Genomic DNA, 11088 nt, shown 5'->3' with positions numbered 1-11088 from the left:
AATCAAATGAGGTCTGAACAACTTTTTTATAATAGAATAATATATTTTATAAATCACTATCATAAAAATCTCTATTTCCTAGTGCAATCTCAAAATAACCTTTAAGACTTATGAATAAAACTTGTATAAACTTTTTTGAAAAACTCATTTAAAATTCAATTCGCTTTAATTCAAATATAGCCTAATCTATGAGTATATAATACTAACCCGAAAATTCACTCTAGAATTACAAATATTATAATGTTCGTTTTATGTATCTCTCACACTTTATACCTTAAATCTGTACACATTATTAAGTCGTTTCGGAACATAGACAGGCTTACTCTTACTTATCATGGATGTAATATCAATTAAAATTGACGTTTATATAAATAATTTTAGTTATATGTCTATAGCAATTTATGTATCTTTAGATTTACACGTAGATTTTGAAGCAATCTATGTCTCTTTTATATTTTTGTGGGTATTTTGTTAGAGAAAATCTTTAAACCGGTCGGTCTGTTCTCCCTCATGTAATAGCTATCTAATGTGTGATTGCCAGATAGATCTCCCATTTCGAATCCCATGTAATTGCACAATAATATACAAACAAAAAAAGACTTCCCCTCTCTCACTACAACAATTTGAGGTTTTTGCCATGAATTCTTTTTCCACGACACAAGAGGGTGGCAAACATCCACTAATTCTCTCCAAAACCATTTGTGGGAAGGAAACATACTTTTTACCATGAGTTTAGTTCGGTGTGAATAATTTAGTGGGAAAAGGAATTTTTGTCACTAACAAATATATTTTTTGCCACCACTTGAATTAGTAGGGAAAAAAAATAAAATAAAAACTTGGTCCTCATGAGTTATATCCTTTAACGTAGAACTTTTTTTTTTTTTTGCCATGATAAGGACTTAATCACAAAAGGTTATTGTGTCTCACATTAATGTATCCGTCGGTAGCTATTTATTTGCCACGATGATGTATGCTTTTTGCGACGATTGAAAGTGACCGGTATTGATAGAAAATAAAAAAAAAACACCTGGCATAATCCCCGCAATACCCCGCGAGACCCTTTTTCCCTTTCTTGGTTCATCCCGCCAGCCCTTTCCTTTCTTCCCCAGCTATCCCCCTACCCAACCTCGCGATAATCACCATGGCCCTCTCCCTATAGACGGCGGCGAATTCGCAGGGAGCATAGGATCCGCCCCACCTCGCAACCTCACCGACGTTGCCTATTAAATCCGTGTTCATGCCCTAGACTCCAAAACCCTCTCTTCAAGCAGAAATCAGTGGGTGCGTCCCCTCTCTCTCTCTCAATTCATATACACAGTAAGCCCCTCTCTCTTCTCCCTCCGTGTTCTCTATCTATTGGTTGTATGATTGTGTACCATTATAGAAACTTTTGTATGTTTGTATAAGATTAGTGGGAAAATATAAGTTCAAGGTTGTCACAACAGATTTGAGTGGTAATTGATGTTTCAAATCTAGATTTCTAGAATTAATTTTCTGCATATGCCCGCTATTTAGACAGGAAAAAAAGCTGAAGAGCTACCTCTGATGATGGTGCACTATTTTTTAGTTTTAACGAAATAGTAGAACAACCCTCTATTCTGAAAATACCCCTGTAGAAGATTTAGCATTTTGATTTATAATAAATGAAATTAGTTGCTTAAAATGCCATTAATTCAGCATATTAACGGGTTTGTATGGAATTTATAAACAGTATTGAACAATTGCAATATTAATCATCATTTTAGCCTTCAATGAATAAAACTTAGTTTTTTTGTTTTTGGACATTCTTTGTAATGAAAAAGCATACGAACAGAGAACATGATTGAAGTATTGAATAAGACTAGGTAAGATGTTGACGTTTCGTGAGCAGCCCCAAACCTTTATATTTGCCTTGAGATCTTTATTGCTCTTGTTTCCCAATTATACACAATCTCATTGTGTTTTTTTTTTTTTTTTTTTTTTTTGCAATAGTACCTATGGTCTGAAAGCATAAATACAGTTAGGGTGTCACATACGCACAATTGTGATTGTATCTAACCAGCTGGCTCATGATAAGCTAGTACTATTTGCATGCAGGAACACAATAGCTTAGTTCTAATGGTAGGTGTACAAGCTAATTGAATGATGGTCTTTTGTATGTGCCAATTGAGTTGAATATTTAATTTTCCATACACAAGCTCGTATTCATTTGATTTTCCCTTAATAAATCTGTATATGCTATAAGGGCTAGAGTATAATTAATTAAGAATAAACCCAAGTGTATTATCAACGAATAGTATAGTACATTCCCACCCCATGCCATATCATTCATTATTCTAGTATACTCTTAGTTTGACACAGTACTTTTTGTAAAGTTAAGATAACATTTAGCAACTTGCTTTATGTTCATCAGGAATTCAGATTGTTCTGGAGTTTGGATGTTAGCAACATCATACCCACACTACACAAGCTGTCTATATGGACATTCTTCATGTTCACAATAGATGCTGTTGGAGAGGGAGTTGTGTTATCACCTGTTATATGTACTTGGAATTCTGTCTTTCCCTTGTTGTACGTTACATGGAATGTAATTAGCAGTTTAATATATATGTATAAGATTTGGTTATTAAATGCTATTTCTAAGGATGTTGGTGGATTTTTGAAATATTTATGGTATGGATATGATTTTTGCTTAACAGGTTATTATGGATGATTGGTATAAGATTGGTGAGGTTTTTAGTGATTGGTTTTGATATTGAGCAAATATTTGGATGCACTAAAGTTGGAATCAATTTGACACTGATTTACCCAGTGTCAAATGATAATTCTTTGTGTCAATGACTGTGAATTCTATTCTTTTTTGCAATGATCATTGGTAAGAAACAAAAATGTGAGGTAAGGTGTCAGTGTATAAAGGAAACACTTGTTGTGCCAAATATATATTTAATTTGCATGGTTAGCTTCGTGGTAGAAAATCTACTTCCCACGAAATGGAATGGTGGGAAAAAAATTGGAGGAGCTATATGGACTCCCAATTAAGATAGACAGCACGAAGGTTGTCATGGCAAAATTTCATTTTCTGCAACAAGGTTAATTATTGGACTAATGGCTAAAGAAATTGTATCCACAAGTGAAACCATCCGAATTCACTAATAGCCACCACGAAAAGCTATGACCATATAGCCTATTGTCACCACAAAAGGATTATTATATAAAAATAAACCTACAAACTGTGTAAAGTTATTTTTATTATAAAGTAAATTTAATAAATTACATGAAATTATATCAGTTTATGAGTTTATTTTTATGTACTCTTTTTGTATATATAGCATTTCTCGTTCATTATATCTGTTATTTCGAATTTTTCAATCTTTGGTCAAGACAACTAGTTGTAAAAGCCAACAATTCTTTTTCTGAAGAATCTAGTTCATTCTAGTTATCCTTTGTATGAAAAGTATGTAGGCCAACTTGCTCTATTGTTTAAATTACAAAATCATATCAAGGAAACTTCCTAGGTGAACAATAATAATGTTAAGAAATACAAATGTCAACTCTATGGCTTGTCACGCATAGACCTTGTAACGTCTGGTGAGAATTGTGGTAATTACAAGTCATTTTCCTCGTATGTTTCCCTTCATATGCTTTAGCACCATTCTTATCCTCTAGCCCTCTTTCTTTTCTCTTTTAAAATCGGATAATATTATAACTATTTTATAACTCATTTTATAATCAACCAATACAATCATGCCATTTCATTTCATTAAAAATAAATTTCAATTTACAAAACTACCCTCAATTGTACAATGACTATAAAGCTATTATAAGTTAATCATTTCTTTCTGGGAAGTAAGGTTGTAGAAAAAGCAAAAGAGAAAAACCGGTGAATCAGACCAAACCAAACCAAACCTGTTTGTTGCTAGCTCCTAATTAGCAAAATTGGTTGAAAATTAGTTCGGTTCCAATTTTAGTTTTTAGAACATTGATTCGAACCGATTTGGTACATATATATTATTTTTAATTTTTTATATTATATTATATATTATTTTCTAAATTACTAATTAATATAACGTAAAATTTTAAAAGCATATTACTCATGTTTATTAAACTTATAACATAAAATTAATATAACATTTGATTATGATATAATATAAATTAATATTATAATTTTTAATATAATATTTGAATTTTGATATAACATATAAATTAATAAAACATAGAATGGTGGATATGGGTCAATCACTTGCTAAAATTTTGTTGTTGTATGATCTTGTTTATCTGTAAAATCGAAAAAACTGGATCGCACTGAAACTAAAAAAATTGAAAGTTCCAGTGTAAGTTCTTAAATTTCTAAAACCGATATATACTAGTTCAATTTTAAAAAAATGTCCAAAATCAAATTGAACCAAACCGATTACATCCTTACTGGGAAAGGGAACTTCCAGCACCAATAAAACTGAAGAGGAAGTTAAAAAAGTTATTCAAAAAAGAAACAGAATTGCTAGATGCAGTCGATAAATACAAGCGGGATGCAAACGGTTGTACGGAATGAATAAAAAAAATTATAAAAATAATTTTTTTTTTCATGTGGGTCCTATATTAATTCACTTTTTTCAAAATGCTTGCACAACCATGACTACAAATATAATTTCTCAAAAAGAAAAAACCATAAACCAAGAACTTCCAACACAATTGCTTATTCTCTAAAAAAAGGTTTTATAAAAATAAACTCACACAATAATGTAAATTGATGTAGTGTATTAAATTATAAAATTATTTTAATTATAAAATAAATATAATAGGTCACGTAAGGTTACGTCAATTTATGAGTTTATTTTTATAAATTTTTTTCTTATCCTCTAAATAGCTACCTTAATAAACTGTCGTTACAATCTCAAACATATTTTCAAACTATGATTTGTAACAACCCGTTGATATATTTATTATGTTCAGGAAAAAAAAAAAAAATCTATATTTTATTCCTAAAAACTTTATAAAGGAAGTTGGTGAGTGGGCCATGCATGGAAGGTTCCTGCAATGGTCATGGATGGTGGGAGCCATGGCTCTTGACTTGAATGCTTACCATTTTTTTAATTTTTATTTTCTATGAATGAAGGACAGGTATGTAATTTTCAATCTAAATATAGGATAATTTCATCATTTTACAACCCACTTAATACCCCAATATGACTCAATTGCAATTATAACAAAAAATTGATTGATGATGTGAATTGTAACGAGTCCTAGCGTATTTGAGATCATGATTGGGATAATAATTTATAGAGCAAGATCTATAAAGTCTATATACAATTAAAATGAAAGACATATATATATATATATATATATATATATTTATATAAAGTGATCCCACGTCGTTTACTATTATTTGTATAAATTTCTTGAAAAAGATTAGACATTCAATAATACCATAAAATTTATTTTTTATGCATATTTTTCTCACATTCCAAGTACAAACTATATAAAAAAAAAAAGAATAATATTAAATACAATTTTAATATGAGCAAACCTCGCACTCCCTTAAAAAAAAAGGTGATTCTAGTGTATCGCCTAAATTTGACCGCTGGGCGTGTCCATTAATACGACTTTTATTTTTTATTTTCTTATTTTTTAAGAAAAATATATCAATATATTAAAAATTACTTTCTTAACCATTAAATAAAGAAAAAAATTTAAAAAAAAATTAAATACATTATTGGTCAAAATGAGAGGACAAATTAACTCATTGGGCATACTAATATTTTCTTTTAAAAAAAAGGTGATGCTAGGATAGAATGTCCTCCAAATATGCTCCAAAAGTGTCCTCTAGTGTATTTTGATTTTTTTAAAATTCTTTTAATGTTATAAAAACACACACACAAATTCACCAGTAATAACTCTTTTAAAAATTTAATGAAAAAATAAATAAAATACACTAGGGGCACTTTTGGGAATACATTTGGAGGTCACCCAAGTATTTTTCTTATAAAAAGTGAGTCTATTATTAAAAAAATAATTTTTTTATGTATATACTATATGTATTTATATTTTTTTAAAATAAATACACAGAACTTACATATAATAACTATGCAAATATAATTTCTTATAAAAAAAAAATAGAAAAAATTTAGTTGTAAGTATAATTGTATACTAATATGTGCACCAATCAAATGTGATTGGTCAAAAAGTTGATTTTATTAAAAACAGAATTAATTTAAATTTTAAATATAAAAAAATTAATATTAATATATAAATTAATACACGACTTTATTTATAAGTAATAAAAATTCGAAAAAATAAAACCTATGAAACCGTGTAAAAAAAGAAGCAATTCTATTGTGTAGTCCATTCAAAATTTCAACATTGAAATAATGGCAAAAAGTCATCAAAGGGAGAAGGCATGAAGAAGGCTATACCATCAATCATTTCAACGGTTGAGAACACTATATTAAAAAATGACAAAAAATTTCAACATATTGGACTCCAAAATTCAAGAGTCCAGAAGCTGTGGGAGAAAATGGAGACAATGTATCGAAGTTTTCTTGGAGGCAAAGTAATCTCAGCCGTCCACCCAAACTCTATGTCAGGGCAAAGAAATATCTTTATTTATTTGTTTTATTTATTATAGAGAGCCTAAACTGCCACGTTGAACCTTTAACAGGGGTGCACGTGTACTGCTCTATTGACACCGAACTGGTGCTGAGTTTGGATAATAAACATAAAAGGGTATTTTTTTATAGTAATAAATTTATAACTAAAGCTTCATAATCTTATGAAAAAATAATGCTATTTCCGTCCCAAAAATAATATTACTTGAAAGGAAAAGTATATACAGGAACATATCTAGTCAAGTATTTTAAGCTGAAAGAAAAAAGAAAAAAATCAGTAAGGAAAAAAATACGCAAAACTAAAAACAGGAATGAAATCATATTAACGGATCACCAAGGTGGTTGTCGAGTTGATACAATTTGGTATTTTATAGTTTCGAGATCAAGAGTTCGAGTCAGAACATAAGTTGAAATTACTTGCAGTAGTAAAGCCTGACTTTTAGGCTATAAGATGAGTTCTGAATCAGCCAGATACTTTAAAAGTGTTGTGGTGATAAACTTACATTTGAGGTTATATTTATGGTTCAAATCGAACATTCTGCAATGGAAATGAGCTCATATGGTCATGCTTAGAGAGGGTTGCTATACTGGTCATTCTCATCTTTTTTTTTTTTCTTAAGAAAGAAAAAAAGAAATTATGTTAACGGACATCAATTCACAGGTTTTTCATGGAGATATTGAAATTGTTGTTATTCTATTTCAAATTAGTGTGTAGAGTACATTTTTTACATTACTTAAATGATAAGTGATTTATAAAGTTCAAATTTTAACATTTATCTTTCATATTAAATTATTCCATACAAATATTCTATTAGGATTCCTTTATGCATAATTTTTCCTAAAAGTTTTTACTGTTAATAGCTTTGTTCAAGTATAAGAGTACATGTGGTTTAGTAGAAAAAAGTGGTGTTGTGAGTTGTGATTAGTTGTCAGTAGATGATAAACTACTTTAACATTTCTCTTTTAGGAAATTAACTTTTCAATTGACAGTTAAACCAGAGTTTAAGAAACTAAATATATTTTGAATATTAGGGTTGTTTAAATTGAGAAATACTCTTAACTTATCTTATTTTATTTTATTATTATAATTTTTTAAATTCTCACATAAAATATAAGAAACAATTCAACTTTTTCAAATCTTAATTTAATTTTTTCAAATCTTAAAATAATAATAATATTAAAAAATAATATTTTAATAATATTTTATTCAATTTTCACTTTTCATTTAAAACAATCTCATCTTATCTCACTATCCAAACAAACTCATATAGGATAAGGCTCCGTTTGGATAGTGACTACTATTTATTATTTTATTATTACTTTTTATCTACTTTTTATTACTATTTATTATTATTTAATATTTTATTATTATCTTTTCACTACCATTTACAAAAAATCTAATATCATCTCATTATCGAAACACAACTTAAAAAATTTGTAATAATTAATTTAAAATATTTGTATTTAAGTGATATTTAATAGAAAGATGAGATGAGAATGAAATATTTTTTCAAATAAGCCGCATATGTACATGTAATCATTGCTAAGAGATGGCCCAAAAGAAAGCACAAAATGCCTCCAGCATTAATGGGCCCACGGGAAGAATGAAACATGGCACTCGAGCTGTGTAAATTAAAGGTCCAAAGAAAAATAAACGCACACAAAAACTAGCCCATATTGTGGACCTCCTTATGTAAAATCCAATTTGAACTCGATTATTATTTAATAGTGATGTCTCCTTTTGGATTTCATTATAAAATGAAACGATTTCTGTAACTTGCATTAAGTAACTGTTGACATAAAATAAGTTCTCCATTTAATGAAGTCATTGAATAAAAACATATTTGGAGTCTTAAAAGTAAAAAGAAAATACATTAAATAATATGATAATATAATGTGACGCCTCTATCCTCCTGTTTTTTATTTAACGGGTTGTCGAGATGTTAGGATATGTAATATTGGGTTACACACCCCGTAAGTCCATGACAATATTAAGCATGCTTCTAACATGTTACTAACAATATGATGAAGTTGCAGTAGAAAAGTACTCAAACTAAGATAAGAGTTCTGTTCCGTATAATCACTTTTGTGCACTCCACTAATATGATTAGTCAAAACAATTATTTTATATTAAAAAAAAATGACACAATCACATTAGTGGAGTGCTCAAATAGTACGTAAAAGTGACTGCATATAAAATTTTTGCTAAGATAATTAGTACTAGAGGAAAAATTTAAAACCTTAAAATACCATCTTCAAGTCACCAAATACATCGTAATACCACTAAGTTATTATATAACCACAAATTGTTCAGATGCCAAATAAAAGTTCTCCCTAAGAGCATTTACATTGGATTATGCATATGCATATGCAAAATCATCTCTTTTGCATATCCACTTTATCATTTCAACAAAATTTCCACATTGGTTTATGCATATTTAAAATAAAATAATAATAAAATATTATCATTTTATTATTTTTTTTTTGCCTAATTTTTTTTTTTAGAGTGCAATTTCCATGTACTGGTTTTATACATGCAATCAGTACCCAGTACATGGAAATATTTCAGTGCCACCGAACCAGTGCCACCGAACCTGTAGAATGAAATAATCTTCATTATTTCATGCATCCATACCCAATTTCATGTATCCAAATTTACCAACTGTATATATAATAAAATTCATCAAATTTAAAGAGTATCAATCAAGCTTTCATAGAAGGAGAAATTCATCAAATCTGTTACAGCCATGGACCACGACCCAAGTGAGTCTTTCCCACCAACCCAATATACACCAAACAGCACATATTAAACATGTACTCAGATTAATACATTTGACTAATATCAACATTCAAAACTTACATTTGATTATATCAACTTCAGAAGATACATGTGACTGATTCTATGTATCAAAATCAACTTAATACAAGTTTCAAAAAGTTGATTTTGATACAAATTCATTACAATAACAGCAACCAGCAATCAGAAAACAGCAACCAACAAATTGTATCATCTGTGAATCAGCAACCAGCAACAAGTCCAGTGGCTCCAGCACCCTTCAACAGCAACAAAAACAGCCTTGCCATTGGGTCCTCCAGCAGCTCCAGCACCAGCACCAGCAGCTCCAGCATCAGCAGCAAGCAGTACAAAATATCCCACCAACAACAAATATTCACCCAACAAAATGTTCCCACCCACCACCAACCACCAACAAAATAAAAGGCCCAAATAGATGTACAAAAAAGGGCTTGGTGTTCATAGCAACCAGCAGTATATAAATATCCAAGCTATGTCACCACAGTGTCAAAAAAAAAATCAAAAACTGCACAAAACAAAGCATACAGGACTATGTACGAGATATGGCCTTATTTCTTTGTTCCTCAATAATTTCCATTTGAAGATTATGGAAATACTCTTGCTGCAAAGAATTCATGGAACCAATATCCAATTTCATAATTTCCATATCATTTTTCCTCTTCTTTTTAGCTAATATTATAGATCTTTCTTCTTGAGCCTTAATTTCCATTTCAACCTTTTTCTTCTTAATAGCCAATAACTTAGAATTGCGGTTTTCTAACCTCATTATGCTTTCTTTTCTCTCCAACAACATAATCTTCCTATCATCTGTCATGTCTCTTAAGGCTTCACTAAATTCTTTATCTTCTCTTTCCCTACTTTTTCTTTTTTTCTCTCTTTCTTTTTCAGATTTTTTCCCCAGAGGTCTCTCACACTCCACGGGAACATTTTCCATTGGGTTCTCTAATTGTATTGAGTTTAGAGTACTACCTGAACGTGAGACGTTGTCTCTTCTTCTTACACTCTCCATGTGTGTTTGCCATTTCGGTTGATTCCTTAAAAGATTCCAACAATGATCCAAGGTGAAGTTGGTTTTTTGGGTCTCTCGGTACAAAATTTTTGCCTTGTCAATCTACAAAATAATAGAACAATCAGTAGGACAAATCTGAAATTATTTTACACAATGACAAAATAAACGATTATACCTTGTCTAGCTCGGTTGCACCGCTTGGATGCATTCCTTCAACTTGGGCCAAAGAACCACAAAATTTATTGACACATTTTTGAATGGTTGACCACCGATTGGTCAAAGATGGTACAGATCGTTTTTGACTGTTAGGTTTTTTATAAGTGGAGTAGTAATCATAAATTCTACTCCACAACTGTGTGGAGGTTTGGTCAGTCCCCCGTATGGAATCTGTACTAACGTTAAGCTAAGCTGAAATGAGGAGAGTATCTTCCTCAATAGTAAATGACACACCCCGCTGGGATTTATGTTTAGGTGCCATTTTTTCCCGTTGGGGTTGTGTCGCTTGGACATCAACGAAAGCAGCATCCACAGTAGGGTTGCTTATACCACCCTCACCACTTTCCAACAATGTGGTGAAGAAGGGATCTTCATCAATTAAAGTGTTCATCCTTCAACAAAATATTGAAGGACAAAATGTTACTAAAACAGCACATATTAAGCAAAACAGGACCAACATGTTTAAA

At 30.3% G+C, this 11088-nt stretch overlaps 1 protein-coding gene across 1 annotated transcript; it reads right to left on the bottom strand.

Annotated features, from left to right (window-relative positions):
- Nucleotides 1-9472: 9472 nt before the first annotated feature.
- On the bottom strand, nucleotides 9473-11088 carry LOC122299434 (glutathione S-transferase T2-like). The gene is made up of 2 exons (XM_043109717.1): nucleotides 10581-11088; nucleotides 9473-10507 (listed from the first exon to the last, which is right to left on the bottom strand). Exons 1-2 carry the CDS (start codon nucleotides 10611-10613, stop codon nucleotides 9926-9928), a joined length of 615 nt encoding a protein of 204 aa, XP_042965651.1. The 5' UTR covers nucleotides 10614-11088; the 3' UTR covers nucleotides 9473-9925.

This window comes from Carya illinoinensis, chromosome 16 (assembly GCF_018687715.1).
Source record: "Carya illinoinensis cultivar Pawnee chromosome 16, C.illinoinensisPawnee_v1, whole genome shotgun sequence".
Classification (NCBI taxonomy): Eukaryota; Viridiplantae; Streptophyta; class Magnoliopsida; order Fagales; family Juglandaceae; genus Carya; species Carya illinoinensis.
The sequence above is the reverse complement of the archived record's forward strand: the minus strand, read 5'-3'. Positions and strand labels throughout refer to the sequence as shown.